The following is a 16,375-nucleotide window of genomic DNA, read 5'->3' on the forward strand; positions in this document are numbered from 1 at the left end:
CTGTGTTTATCGATGGTCAATTATATATTCACCGGACGATTTAGTGAACGAGTACTGACCCTGAAATTCTGCGAGATGGGTTTTAACGCGGAATTGTAACTGGGCCACAATTTGTGCGTTTGAACATACATAGAGTAGTCCGGATTTTCTTACACTGAACAGTGCTATATCCTTTATGCTGAGCTCAGACACGGTAATGTAGCCACAGTTCAGAGGTTTTATCTCGAATCAGCCTATGAAATATTCGAAAATATTCACGCGTGTCTAAAAGTCATTTTAGGTGAGAAGCTGTGTAAAACAGCTACGCCGATAAAAGCGCATTAGATAGTGCTCTATACATATGTTTAGTTCAAAGTTGTTGACACCGTGTGAACTGCAAGGGTAACAAGTAATGCATAAACAACAAAGTACGGGCTAACAGGGCTGTCTTTATGACTACTTAATTCGTGAGTAAAAAGTATTGCTCGCAGATTTATTTTTTTATTATTTATTTTCATCAATTATTTTATTGTATATTTTGAATTTGCATATGGTGTCGAAAATGAACAGTTTTGTACATGGAATTTTCATCACGAAATTTTATTCTTAGTGAGCTAGGTATTCGATATTCCAACAATATTTATTTAATATGATGGTGGTTTCAAATTGTCTTTATATTCAGTTCTCATTACCATTTTCATCATACTTTCTATGCTTTCAGAACGTCCCAAAAGGGTCATGTTGTTGTTATTTTGTCTAAGTTATCTCTATAAAATAAATAATATGATAAAAAGTGCACAAAAATCTCGACCCGTGCGTTATGAACCTATTTATAAATTTGAATGGCGTGTGTTCATTTCAAACTTGCGATTAATTTTTAAAAATGACTTGCGTCTTAAATTATGCAATAGCGAACAACTTCAGTGCCTTCAGCGCTTTAATCGCTAATGAAAAGGCTTGATGGATGAAACAGTTTAACAAGCAACTCTTGACATCAATACAGATTTGTGTGCCCCTTTATATTCAGAGGATTGTCAGGGCCAGAGCGTTTGTACTTAAAGGCTATGATCTCATATTGGGTAATTACTACCATATTGCTGCCTGTGTACTAGTATCTTTTAGTTCATAAAAGTATTGTGTTTCGCTAACCTGATATTCGATTTGGCCTGACCAATTTTTATTATTTTCGAAATTGAATATTATACATGTAAAAGTATAAAGTTTTAAACAAGTCGTCGTTCCAGCAGTGGAATCGTGACCTCACTGTAATGCATTGCATTTCAACCCGCAAGGTATTAGGGTCACTTAGCGGCCAGTAAAAGGATCGTTATATAATATAGGCGCTATCGCGTTAACTAGGTGAACTAGAATTGTATTTAGACCAGAAATATGTAAAATGAAGATATTCGACGATATAACTATGGTAGGTCAATCATAGATTCTTACTGTGTTTTCAACAATACCATGATAAATATTATTTTTGATTAATTAAACAATATAAAGAAGTGAAACTCACACTATTCCACCATTTTGACCATTTTTTTCAAGCATGAGCGCGATGATTCCCGATACTGTTAATAATCTAATCAAATAGCAATGCCCGACACACCACTAAAACAGGTTTGTTCAAAGAACGCTCGTATAAATATTTAAAATAAGTACGGATACCTCGCGTGTGGCCGGTTGACTTATATGTTTTAATTTCACTGTCATTCTTATTTTGATTTTCTGTTTTGTATCTATAGATATATGATAAGCAATATGTAATAATATAAAATAAACCGCAAAAAATACGCGTAACATCCCGTTCTCCGTGTGATGCAGCAAAAAACTTCATGGAAAAAGACATTCGCTATATTTGATCTCATTCATTTAACTCTTTATCTTTCACCAACTCCAACCACAATCAACGCCGTTTATCTTTTAAAAAGATATTTCTTGTTATTAATGATTTCATTATACAGAGAAAATAGAACGAACAAGAAGAAAACTTTCGTGGTATCCACGTGCTTGTTACTTTCAAAAGAAGTACAAAATGTGTTGTCACATTATTTAACTGATTATCTGATAACAAAGCATGATATCCAGTTACCTCAAGTGAATATGTATTTGGCAGTAGTAGGCACAATCTGATGTGTTCTCTCTTAAGATAAATAGGTGGATAACACGAATGGTTTCTACTCGGGTAATAACTGATTACGTGAAAATGTTACAGAAAATATTCGACATAGCTATGTGAATATGTGGTTGGCATAATAATGTCACTATTAAAATAAACAAACAAAAACAAAAAATAAAGTTTTATTGAAATACATATTGGCGTAACAATGATGTGACCAGATGGATTTGATTATCGTACTCGTTTAAATTATCTCTATATAACATCAGTACCGTGACCATATTGTGTAATTAATAAACATATTTGCAAGACCGTGAACACGTTAAGACAAACGGGCAGTAATGCGATTGTCACTTTACTCCCTTGAGATTTATCAAACCGGTTACCGTGAAAAACATTAGACAGATGTCAATGCAAATTCAATAGAGTATTTCAATACATAGTAATTTTGTTAAAAATAAAAATGGACAGAATTACTATGTAGTGTGCAAAGAACTGTTGTTCGGACTGTTGCTGATTTCGGATATTAAGGGTGCAAGTTAAAACATCACAATGGTTTAAACGGTCACATTTCCAAAGTAAATGTGGTTAAAACGACCCCATTTTTTAAATATAACAGTTATGACTTTTTTTATTTGCGACTTAATTAAAAAAGCATGTCCAAGTTACTGCAGACAATAGACCAAAGAAACTGAATCTTGGATCATATTAAAATGCGTTCATAGTTGATTCTCCATTTGTTCATGGGCAATAATTATAAACTAGCATCGAGTAAAACGTGTGTTGGTGGTTGAGGTGTTATATATGTCAAGTTAAGAATAATTGCCTTTGAGAAGTGCAGGACCAACTTATTGACTGTTATAATGATGCTGGTTGTGGTGGTGGTATATTAAATTGTCCATGCGCAGCTAATATTATGATTGACTGTAAGTTTGTACAAAAAACATAAATTGACTGAAATGATGAATACTGTGATAGCGGTGGCTTGTATTCTTCACAGCTGGGTAATAATAATTTCCGGTGATAAGTACAAAACCAAGTTATTGACTTAAAACATGCTGGTGTGGTGGTGTTGTGTAAATTCCTCACGTCTAGCCGATATAATAATTGCTTGTCAGGAATGCACGACCATCTTATTGATTGAAATTATGATTTTGGTGGTAGTTATATATGAAGAGTGTTTACACACATTCGCTCGTTCTCGGGAAACCGCAAACGCCGAGCCAACGTTCATAGTCTAAAATTGAGAATACAAATATCATTGATTAAATATTCTGCTTGAAATATCAGACTCAGGCGACGACTCGAATGCAGATCCACGAATCGTACTCCCGACTGGAGACGTTTATTTCAAATATGTAGGCTTTACGTAGATCTTCAGTCAGTTATATCGGCAAGTGGCTTCTTATCGGAGATTTTGAGAGACTAAAGTCTTCTTTGGGATCGATATTGCACTTTTTGAATGTTTATCGAGCGACTTAAATTTAACGTTTCGATTTGTAATCAAATGCTTTATCATCATAGTGTTAGGGTCAACGTACGGGTGGTAAATACCAAGGGCATTAAAATGCATGCACAGTTTGAGTTTGTTTGTTATATGTAAATTGATGAAAAATATAATTATGTGTTACTCTAATTGCACCGTCAAATAGCAAATGCAGTTCGCATATATTAACTATTTTAACTATTGTAAATCATTATAATTGTGGTATTGATTTTACTATTATTTACGACCTAATACTCACAGTAATATAAACAATATTTGATGGGTTCATTAATACTTGTAGTATATTTAACTTTCTTAATACAACGCGTGTATTTTTTACCGGATCACTTGAATTGAGGGCGAATTTAATTTGCTTTTTTTAATTCAACAACTTTATTCAGTTATAATCAATGATGCTTTAACTATTAAGTATGAGTCTTTAAAGTTATCCCACCAACTGACTGATATTGTACGACTTAATCCACAAAATTTATTACCTTATTTAAAATATCATTGTTGTAAATCATGAATAATGTGCAATTTAAACCCAAGTTCGTGTGCAAAGAATACTTGTGCAGTGGAGTGTTTGGATATAACGAACGATGTTTTTTTGGACGTTAAAGCTACAACGATTTATATTTTTGATAAACATGCATTTGCAAAGAATGTCACTAATAAAATATGAATACAGTTAATAATTAGGCCTACGAATTGTTCGACGCAATACCTCGGAAAATAACGAAAGCTTTTTCTAACCATAAAAACAGGATGTTCAATAATTGCCGAATATGGGAAAAATTCACATTGTTACACCAGATACAAATACTGACAATATCACGTTCAAAACCAATGATTAATAGTTGCAATAACTAGTGAAGATATATTACCAGGCGTATATTTATTTAACAAATTCAAGCGTCCGAGCCAAGACAAAATACCCACTCTGTACTTTAAATACAATAATATTTAAAACAGGTTATTTTCCTACGGAGAGAAATCGGCTCGTCTCATTTTACAAATTTGGGGTTTTTTCTTGGAGAGTAGGAAGAGTTACTGCATTTACATTTTCGGCAAAGCAATAATTAGGTATATATAACTTTACTTAAGATAGCTTACATTAAACAATATGGAAATCATTATATAAATTTAAGCGCGTTGTTGTGTAAATTGCGCAGCACAACACAAATTCTATATTAAAATATATAAAAACAAATTCAGATACGTCGATATTTTTCATTTTAATTTCAAATACTGTTGAAAATTAATGCACATAAAATTCAGTTTCATGTTATGCAGTGCTAAGCGCGTATATAATCCGATCACTTCACCGCATGTATCCATCTGAAATACAGGTAAACATAACATACCAATTAGAGAAAAAACAAGTATTCCGTCAGTGTAACTATCACCAAGTGCCATGCGAAAGCAATATGTTCTATTATTTTATATTACTTTTTTGGGAATATAAATCAATATTTACATTTTTGTCATTAACCAAATAAGTTGTGAAGCGCAGCTTTAAATGCCAGTTACCATACCTCAAAATTCCTATCAATCCAGTCATAGACTACGTCAATGATCACGTGGATCACGTGGTTGGGTGTAAACTGCGCATTTGTATTTGAGACAGTCACAGGAGTAGACTTAACAGGGATATTCGTGTCGAGAAAGACGAAAGGAATACATTTCCGTATTCAACATTTCATGTAAGTGATTTATTTTATTTATAGACCAATTGGTGTACGAATTTGCGCTAGAATAAAATACTTTATAAGTAAACGTTGGTTACGTTGGGTAAACCATCATTAAATATTTGCCCCAAAACCATTGGTTATAAATGAAATTAACATAACCTTATCCGTTATTTACGTCTTATTATGGGGTAAGTTAACTCTAGCTTTCTTTTATTTTCAACTAAAAGAAAAATGAGACTATAAATGAAACCAATTTTGGGACCATCAATTTAAAAACGATTCACAGTAACATACTATTTGGCCCGCTCTGTGATCGTGCAGTGGATAAATATAGGACTCTTAAATCGAAAGTCCGAAGGACAACTCCGCATTCTTTGTTTACCATGCTCTACAAGTCAAGACTGTATGTGAATTCAATGTACATTTTAAGCACATAACTGTGTGTATTTGTTTCATCCTTTTTTAACATATATATAATAACAACCTACGTAACAAAGTAACTCATTCGCATTTACTCTCGGTATCACTAGTATTATTCTCGAAATTGTTATCGGTATACATACTGTACATGTAACACGTAGTAATGCTAACATAAAACGTGCACTTCATATTAGTTTCTTTAATGTACAAAAAAATGGCCGTTTTGAGTCTCGAAAAAACACAACCATAATGTGAATAGCTTGTCGACGGTATCAACAGGCAGTTTCTCACTTATGGTCGAGTTTGGTTCGTTCAATCATGCCTGATATAGTTAACTTTAAAACACTTGACTACTATGCTCAGTGTAATTTAGCGTAATATTTATGATAGCAAGGTTAAACCTACAGGATGATAATTGTAATAATTAATTAACAGCGGTCAATTTCGTGATGCAAATAAACAAAATGCATAAAATGTAGTCTGCGAAAATAAGATTATAATATTAAATACATGAGTGAAGTCTTGAACTACAATCTGATCAAGATAAATTGCCATGTCTAGTTATTATTGTAACATAAAATTATCACCCGATGTTTAAGCGATCTCAATGACAGGTAAATTCAAAATCAATATCTACTTGTATAGTCTCGACCAAGTAGAGCTATTTATGGCGCAATTGATAAAGTGTCGGATTTCAAATACTGAAATGGTAATTTAGCTACGATCGGAACATTAATATCGATATTTTTGTCATATCAACATCGTTTTGTGCATAAACGTGTGTATAATAAATAAGTATTACCACTGCGGAATTCTCGGTCGTTTTTATTCGTGTTTAAATTAAAAACAAATCTCCCAAACTAGTGTAGAACAAGTAAGCTGACACAGCAACAACTCTCCGCTCTACCGAAAGAGCATCCGCAGTTGGACTTATGAATATTCATAATATGTATTGTTTAGAATGTAGTAAATGATTATAAATATGAACCATTGAAAGAAATAATTATCTAATTGATTTAATAATCAAGATGTAAAAATATATTGGCCAGTTTTTCGGTTGTTTGTCCCATACAAGCTGATCGATTGGATTGTGAAATAATGTGCTATTCTCATCACGTATTGTTATTTCAACGATTGATACAACCTGTATTTTGTTAAAAGCAGTAAAGAGGTATATAATAAATAAACATATCTGCGATTGTGCTTAACCTGAACGAGTATGTTCTACGAGCATTATTTTTTTTTAAAATGTATTTTCAATATATTTCAACTTATTTTTTTTAATTATTGTTTCATTTCCATCATTTGTCGTTCATTTTATACTGACTTAAAATAATGTATCTTATACATACATTATAATATACATTTCCTGGTGTTATATAATAAATATCACGCATTCATATGGTTTTTTTCTACGAAGAGACAAAAATTGGTTTGTATGTTAAATACCCATTATTGTTTATTCTTTAGTTTTATTTGATGATTTAACACTGGTGTGTATATCACATTTTGCTTTAATTAATGTATTTTATAAAATTCACGTTTTTTATACAACGCACACTTCTCCATTTAGATGGCCGATGGAATGACATCTCAGTGGGTATTTATCTACGTGTTGGATTTTATGCTTGTCATCAACATTCATCATTCGGAAGTAAACCAAATCGCGTGATGGCATCTGTTCACACAAATGTATTCACAGACACGGAAACCAATAACTGGTTCAAGGCATGCATAGCATTGAACGTAACGAAAGAAGGCCTGGCTGATTTCGTTGAAACCCAATTGCAGCAGGCCCACATATCTGTTGGTAATGGTTGCGGGAACTGCTGTATTGAAAATCTGATGAGCTGTCCTACTCAAGGTCTATGCAAAAAGAAAGGGACTGGATGTACCTTCCACAAAGGAAAACAGCCAAAGCCGTGCCAAATATGTAATCGAGTATTACAAAGTATTTCATTGTTGCACCGATACCCTAGGCCATCATGGCTAAACACAAAAGCGGAAAAGTGGGGTACCGATCCTTGGGAAATAGGGAAGTGCTTTCTTCCTCCGGACGGATATAGCGGCGTTTCATCGGTTCAAAACTCTGACTTTAATGGCCTTATCAGCGTCATGTTGAACTGCAAACATTTTGAGACATGTCTCGCCACCAGTTTAACACCAAATCCACCTGACCCACACTGTCCGTTAGAACAGGTTAATGTATGCTTACTTACTAGTGTAAAAATATTACCGCTGATGTAGTGTTCGTTTTATTTATACACTTTTTTAACCTTGTAAGTGTCTTGGCATATACATTACATAGTGAACCTTTATGTCCCGATAGGTTCGACAGATAGGGCGCGATGTACGCCACACTGGCGACTGCAAAGTTATTGATGCCAAGCTTCACGACTATTTCCAGCAATTGATTAGGCTATTGAACGATCCAGCGTGTTTAGTGAATGATCCTTCTGCTCAGAAAGCACATCAAAGGCTAATTGATGTAAGTTTATAAATGCTTTCTTACATAAGTAGACTGGACGACAAATATTGTCTGGGTATACTTAACATTTTGTTGCTTTAATTTTGTATTCGCGCACAATTAGCTAAATTCAAATTTGAGGTTACGTGCGAATCGTATAAAGTTGTGCATAAGGTAGGCACATTTGTAAAAAAAAAATCAAACGGGCTTTGTATACTCATTAAAATCTTTATGTTCATTTATGCAACGTTATATCAGCGCATTACAATGGCTGGTTTTCTCACGAGATATGTGTAATGAAAGACAAATTTTATACAATATTGGGAACAAAATGCACATAAGTTAAATAAAAAAAAAATAAATAAGCGAATTAATAAACGACGAAATTGTTATCATATTCACACAATGATTGAGTCAGTACTTTAACCTGTCACTTTTATTATGTGTTTAAATTACTTCTATTTTGCCCGTGAAGTAATTGTTTCGTCCAATAATATTCGACACTTGTTATTTAGTTACAAATAACAATCACGCAAGTTACAGACGGGCAAGTGGCATTGTCAAACACAAATTTGCTGCCTTTCCTTTTGTCGTATTCAGTAACTATTTATATCATTCATTATCGAATCCGTGTTAGCAATATATTATAATATGAATAGTATGCAAATGTTTTACATATTGTTTTGATATATATACAATTTAAATGCAGCTTCAGAACGATAGTATCCCGCTAACTGAATTGGGTACAATGATGAAAGGCGCCATCCAAGATCTCGAACATGCAAAAGAGGCAACTGAAAAACGATTTTTGGATAGAGCAAAGCAAATTCTGACAGATGGCTTGAACAAAATAGCAACCACACTGAGCGATGCTGAACAAAACATCAACAGAATGATAGGTGACAAAATAATCGATGCTGAAAACAAAATATCAGAAAAGAAGAACGACGCCACCGAGGAAATAAAGATGAAATTAAAGGACAGCTTTCAGAAATTAGATGAGCAGACACGAAATCATATTCAGCGCATTCAGCAAGCAGCGACCGAAAATAAAGCGAAGGAAGACTATGAAAATGACAAAGAAGGTATATAAACAGGATTTGGTAATGTTAGAACATCCGTCTAAAACCAACAGACGTACTTATAAAATAATACAGTACGAGCAAACAGACATATACGACAGTGTTGTATATTTCAAAATTTGGACATGTATTTATTTTATGGTATGGTATATCATATATAGACTCGACAATTCTCCAAAATACTCTTCCCAGTTTTATAGATTAGTACAAATTCGTATGTATCGCAATTCATTTTTAATTTAAAAATCTTCCATTTTTGCAGACACGTAAAATATCTGAAATATCACGTATTATAGACACATGAATAGCATAATGTCTCACTCCGTGTTTAAAGGTTAATGAATACTCATGTCTCATACCATATGGACGGAATCGTTAATATTCTAGATATGCTACTCTCATGTCTAACACATCACTTGAACTGCCACAAACGTCCTCCTATCACACGGGACCTTGGTGCGTATACGGCATAATTCAACTTTTATATCTAAACGACTCAACGCAAATAGCTGTCACATATACATGCCCAACATACCCATTGTACTTATCTAGACATATTTCTACCGAGTCTGACACATTGTTTTACTGAAATCGCAACGAGAATCTTGCATTTATGTCTAACAGATCCGTGATACACGAATCCTTCTAACATGCCCTTACACTTTTTCACGAAGTCGACTACTTATCCATGTAATGCACAGCTTTTTGCAGACACAGTAGTCACACTAACAGGACACTTTCTTACCTTAAGGTTTCCTTTCACACTTATCCATCTGCTAGTACCATTTCTTGAAGTTGCACTGACACTTGTTTAAAACCCTCTTTCGGGGTTCAAATGGTGTCATGTATATTTGGTTTAATAGACTGTTTCCGAATTCATGCAAATACTTGCTTTAATGTGATTCTTGAAAAACATTAAGATTATAACAGTATATACTACAGACCTCGCTGAATTAGCTAATGCTTATATGTTCCGATTTAAAAAATATGAGCGACGCCATCAATTATATCTTCAAAAAATTAACATTATTAACGGCTCTTTTTCTAACCCCGCACATGCAATGCATTAAGAAAATATGTGTTATACATTGAGAGGCATTGCAGAAGTATATATGAAGATAATAAGAATTTAGTTGTTTATACATTTGAAATTCGGTTTATGTATTTATTTTAAGGATTACTCATCGACCTTAAGCAGTTTTACGATGAAAGGTTCAGTCACGTGAAAACATCAACACTAAGGGATGACGTTGATGACAAATTGAGCGCTATATATATGCCGCCTGATGTACGGCGTATGGTTGTAGAATACGGAAGGTTCAACAAAACAGACACACGCATTACTAAATACAAAGACATATTCCCAACAAATGACAAATTAAAACAACGTACATACATTCAAGGTGAGGCCGGTTGTGGCAAAACAACGTTTTCTTCCAAATTATTACTAGACTGGTGCGCGGCAAACGCATCTGAGTCTGCGTCATCAGATGTTTTTTTCGACGATGCAACAACTTTGCAAAAGTACAAATTCATATTTTACATCACACTGAGGGATTCTGTCAGCCTGTGTGACGTTGCAATTATGATAAAAGAGCAACTAATTGACAAGATGTACGCTTTTGAGGAGGATCGTAAAAAGACATACACGCTTCTTAATCGGATTATGAAAGATGAAACATGTCTGCTTGTCCTGGATGGGCTAGACGAGTGGCTGGATCCTAAAGGTACCAACCCTTTACCGACCATCGCTACATGTTATCGCAAGTGTTCTCTGCTAATCACAACTCGTCCATGGAAATTGGCTGGGGCTGCAATTACTAATTCTCAGATCGACACTTTGCTGAAACTAGAAGGCATAAATGAGCCTTTTAAGGTGTGTGAACGTGTCCTTGAGCGATATAATGATTCTAAGGCAAGTAAGGAGTCGTACAAAAAACTGAATGACTTCAAAACGTACATAGCGGACAATCACCTACTGCAGTTACTGTCCTTCCCAATGATGTTGCCTCTGATTGTATCATCGTGGGCACAAGGGACAGAACTAAAAGGTTCCAAGTGTCAAATATACACTATTCTAGTAGAATGTCTTGTTAAAAAGGCAAACAGTCATACGAAGCAGTTTCAACAATCACCTGTTCAATGTTTTAAAGATACACAGTACATACAACCCAATATTGAACACTTGAAATGTCTTGCTGAAGCGGCATTTTATTTCCTGTTTTCACAACAAAGTGAAAAGTCACTGGTTTTCAGCTCTCAAGAATTGGAACAATATATCTCAGACCAAACGAAGGAATTTGCATTGAAAGCCGGAATTCTATCGGTAACAAAAGGTCCAGTTGCTTTAAGGCCATCATCAACGTTTACATTCATCCATAAAAGCGTACAGGAATTCTTTGCTGCACTTCATATCGCTAACAAAAACACACACGTTATTGACGACGTCATTTCCAGATATATTGCATCTCGCCAGAATGCCTATCTGGACATGTCCGAAGTGTTCATATTTGAATGCGGTCTAAACATTTCGGAAGCATTTAAACTGTCTCGATTGCTGGATGAGCGGTACTCTGAATGTTACTTCAACACATTGGTCAATAAGATGAAAATACAAGGAATGTTCCAAGATTCCCCGTTTCAACGCCTTCTCAATTCAGGATATAAAGAGGCTGCGGCCAATAACACCAAAGATCTACCTTTATATCTCAGTAACTTCAATTTTGCTCAAGGTGATGATGTAAATATTTTGCTGCGAATCTTTAAATGTAACGTGCCTAATATCAGGTCGTTAATTTTTCCCTATCCGATTCCTAGTCAGATCTTGAATATTCATTTAAATGCCTCGCCTTCTAGTTCGTGTCAAGCACTGGACTTTTCAGAGTGTTACAATCTGGAACTATTGGAACTAGATGTATTCGTGCCAAAACTATCAAATATTCTTAGAAATCTTAAGAAGCTGAAACATCTACGCATATCCTGCGCCTTTAAAGATTTAGACTTGCAATCGTTTGAACACCTTGAGTCGCTATATATCGAAGAACAGACGTCTTGCGGTTCTGTTATCCTTAATAAGACCTTGAAAGAAATTCGCATTAGAGGTCCAATAAATGGAATTGATTTGCTTCCGTGTGAGCATTTAAATGTAATATATGTCGACAGGCAAGGAACACTTGTACCCAATTCCCAAGTTCGAAGTAAACATGTGAAACGTATAACAATTCATGGACGCTGTGACGGACTCGATTTGTCATTGTGTGAACATCTAGAATCTATAAACCTTGGCGATCAAGTAACAATTGCAACAGCATCAGTTATTAACTATACACATCTAAAACAATTGAAATTGAAATGCAAATACGATGGTTTAGACTTGTCATTGCTTGAGCATGTGGAGTCGTTTGAAATCGGTAAACAAGTAAGAATGCTACGAAAACCATTATCTAAGCGTAATGCAATCAAGCGTATTCAATTACATAAGTTCGATTTTACCTGTTTAGAAACATCTGACATTCTGCTTATGCTGCTTCTAAAAGATGGAGATTCCAACCAGTGTGGTGACATTTTTCCAGTACTATCTCGTTTGCAAACCATCACTTTGTGCGGTGTAAAGTTTTCAACTTCAGGAATACGCCCCTTGTTTAAAACTCTCCTGACACTCGGTCATTCGGTGAAGTGTTCACTTCGGAAGTGTGACATAAACGGCAGACAAGTATCTGCAAACATTGTAACGGATTTAAACAATATGTTTGCAATACGCGACATAAATCGTCGGAATCTCTGTCTTTTGGATGCTCTGCATGGTCTAAACATCAAAACATTGCATCTGGGTGGAACCGAGATCGACTTCGGCAAAAATCCAAATCTGATAGTGTCGCACTCACTATCATCTCTAACAGAGCTGAAAACACTTAAATTAAATGTGAATTATGATTATGACAGTGGTCTGTGGACGGCTCTGGATAGTCTTATTATTAATAATCTGAGTTTGAGTCTGAGTGATTCTAAATTCACAGAATTTGAAGATTTGACAGAAACTGTGGGACATGCGTCGTCGTTGTCACAGTCACTAGCCTCGCTTACACAACTCATAACACTTCGAGTTCTAGTGAAAACAAATAACGACTGTCCCGGTCTGTGGCGGGCTTTGAACGGTCTGAATATAATTGATCTTAGTCTTGATATACGGAATCTTGAAATTAATGTCGCTTCCTCATTGTCGCAGTCACTGTCTTCACTCAGACATCTGGAAAGTCTTAGAATGCAAGTAGGTTGTTACACTGACTATGCCGATCTGTGGGAGTGTTTGGACGGTCTTAACATAAAGACTCTTAGTCGGGATGTGCGAACGTTTGACATGATATGTGCGACCTCGTTGTCGCAGTCGCTGTCTTTACTCACAGCGCTGGAAAAGATTAAAATTCAAGTGGGTGTTGAAACTGACTTTCAAGGTTTGTGGGAGGCACTTGACGATGCGCATATCACTAATCTCAGTCTAGATATAAGGTGTATGGAAAACAATCCTCTGTCGTCGATGTCGAAGTCACTATCTTCACTCACAAACATGGAAACGCTTAGAATTATGATTAGTGTCACTTCTGCATGCTCCGATCTGTGGGAGGCTCTACACGGTCTGAATATCAAGACTTTGATTCTGAATGTGCGAGATTCCACAAGAATTTGTGCGTCGTCATTGTCGCAGTTACTACTATCACTCACCAATCTGAAAACCCTGAAAATACACTTGCGATCAGAGATCGATCTACAGCTTCCTCAGTCTTTGTCGTATTTGTACTGGCACTGCGAAAAACTGTCCCCATGCGAATTTCTCACCCTTATGACCCAACTTGCCGGATTTGGCCATCCTGTGAAATGTAAACTAACATTTGGTTGTAGTAATTTTGAAAATGACTCTCAATTTGAATACCCGCTGGAACAATACTTACAAATTCTAGAAGAGCCAGAGGCGAAGACATTTGTTAAAACAGTTAAAACTTGCGAACGTTTAGGACAACATGTTGTGTTTGTTATTGTTAATGATAGTGTTGATGTTGTTGAATTTTATAACTTTGCTTATGATGATTATGATAATGATGTAGATGAAAAAGAAGATGATGGTGATGATTACGATTTTGATGATGATGATGATTATGATGACACTTATGATAGTGATTATGATTATGAGGAGGAGGGTAGTTCTGATTTTAATGATATTGATAATTTCTATGGTAGTAGTGATGATAATGAAAATGATGATATTGATTATAATGATGATAATGATGAGGAAGAGGTGAAGAAGGAAGAAGAGTGGGAAGAGGAGGAGGAGGATACTGATTATTTGAATGATAATTCTACTTCTAGTTAAGTTTGTTGATTGCTTGCTGGGGTTGGCAACTCATTCAAAGACATTCGATAGATTTGTTTTATCCAGTAAACATATCCGTTGTAAAACTAAACATATTAGCGTATGGTCAAATAGTTCCAATCGGGTAAAACCAAGTTCGCGTCGTTATTGTGGTTATTATGCTTTGTCGATTCAGAATTGAAATGAATCCCGCATTTTTGTTGAGTAGACACTAAAAGAAGAAAGGCAAATAAGCTATGAAAGATGATCGAACCGGAACTTAAACTGACATTATTCGTATGAGCCCTTGGTAGGGAATGTTCTAAACTGTTATTCGCTTTTAAGTTAATATCCTATTTAATCAAATATAATATCTGGCAGCAACAAAACACATAATCAGACAATATCATTCTATTGATCATGGCGAAATAACTCACTAAATATTTACTAACGAAACGACATAACGATATGCGCGGGTCCACGTTATAGCGATGACGCATTTAGAGTTTCATCAAATTCGCGTTCGTTATTGTCTGAGATCTCGCACCTCTCAAAGGAAATGAATATAATGGCAAATGTTTGACAATATTAGACATATGGTTTAAATTTCTACAAAAAAAATAATCGCCTTTTCCTTCTTGGATTATTTTATAGACGTGTTATTTTCTTTTTGTTGCTGTTGTTTGCTTATTTCAGTATTTTTGGGAAGCATACTAATAAAAATAAAGACGATTTTCATAATCAAAAGATGTTTGATTTGATTTTGCATTGTGTGTGCTGATTCTTGTAAGTAGTTTTTGTTGATTCTATTTTTGACATCCGTATTATGTAAGTTTGTTTATAAAATTTGGTGGTGTATAATTAAGTATTAACTAACAGCAACCTCAATGAAGTTTAGTATGCCTGAAAATAATTACCGTTTTTCATCCTATTATTACAGCCGATAGCCCATCATGTAAACTTAAGTTTCATATAGAGAGTACATGCATATTTTAGATCATGTTATTACAGAGCGGAACGTCTTTGTTTACCTCAATTGTGGTTCATGTGCAAATAACACTTGGAATAGTTTTATTTTGACAAATTAATAGAAAATTAATAATATGCGTAAAAGCACAAATATACCCAAGAAATATTAAAATATTATGTAAACACAAATAAAGCTAAAAAATCAGGCATGTTTTGTCTTTTTGATGTTTTATTTACATTAGTTTAGTATGTGTATTTTTCGGAACAAAATGGCTGTCTGGTTCAGTCACTCTACGAGCCAAATGCCTGACTTGATTGAATATCCATTTTTTTCTTAATATTAGCGAACGATAAATTTGCGGAAATTACCGAAAATACTGTCAATATAAAGGAAGTAATTAAAATTCATATAAAGTTTGTCAATATGTGTTTGTGTTTGCGGGTGATTAAAAAATCTGCATCTGAGAAATTCTCCAAAACTAATGAACATACAAATCCTGTAACACTTGCGAATGAAAAGTGCACAAAAACAAAAACACTGCTTTGTAAACATTGGCTGATTAAACACATTCCACATGTTTCTAGCCAAAGAAGGCGAGACAAAACACATCCATAACGTTTAGGTTGATCACTTATATCGTATTTGGCTATCTGTCTCTTACAAAATCCGACGGTTCTGATTGAGAACATAGTTCAGTGAGAGGATTCCTAAGCAGCTTAGACAGGTACTTCCGGCGTCACTACTACTCGCACAACATAATTTCGATATATATATTATATATATACACAAACACAGAAAGTTACAGAGCATCAGA

At 34.7% G+C, this 16,375-nt stretch overlaps 1 protein-coding gene across 1 annotated transcript; it reads left to right on the top strand.

Annotated features, from left to right (window-relative positions):
- Positions 1-5,160: 5,160 nt before the first annotated feature.
- LOC127856012 (uncharacterized) lies at positions 5,161-15,209 on the top strand. Its single transcript, XM_052391977.1, has 5 exons — positions 5,161-5,290; positions 7,272-7,897; positions 8,028-8,186; positions 8,875-9,250; positions 10,423-15,209. The coding sequence occupies exons 2-5, from the start codon at positions 7,370-7,372 to the stop codon at positions 14,610-14,612; spliced, it is 5,253 nt and encodes a 1,750-aa protein (XP_052247937.1). The 5' UTR covers positions 5,161-5,290; positions 7,272-7,369; the 3' UTR covers positions 14,613-15,209.
- Positions 15,210-16,375: the final 1,166 nt, after the last annotated feature.

Source organism: Dreissena polymorpha, chromosome 13 (assembly GCF_020536995.1).
Source record: "Dreissena polymorpha isolate Duluth1 chromosome 13, UMN_Dpol_1.0, whole genome shotgun sequence".
Lineage (NCBI taxonomy): Eukaryota > Metazoa > Mollusca > Bivalvia > Myida > Dreissenidae > Dreissena > Dreissena polymorpha.

Excerpts from the sequence above, each read along its gene's own strand:
- LOC127856012 (XM_052391977.1), top strand. The coding sequence starts at position 7,370 with ATGGCATCTGTTCACACAAATGTATTCACAGACACGGAAACCAATAAC. Across the intron at positions 7,898-8,027 it reads CACACTGTCCGTTAGAACAG|GTTCGACAGATAGGGCGCGA; the intron begins GTTAATGTATGC and ends ATGTCCCGATAG. Across the intron at positions 9,251-10,422 it reads CTATGAAAATGACAAAGAAG|GATTACTCATCGACCTTAAG; the intron begins GTATATAAACAG and ends ATTTATTTTAAG.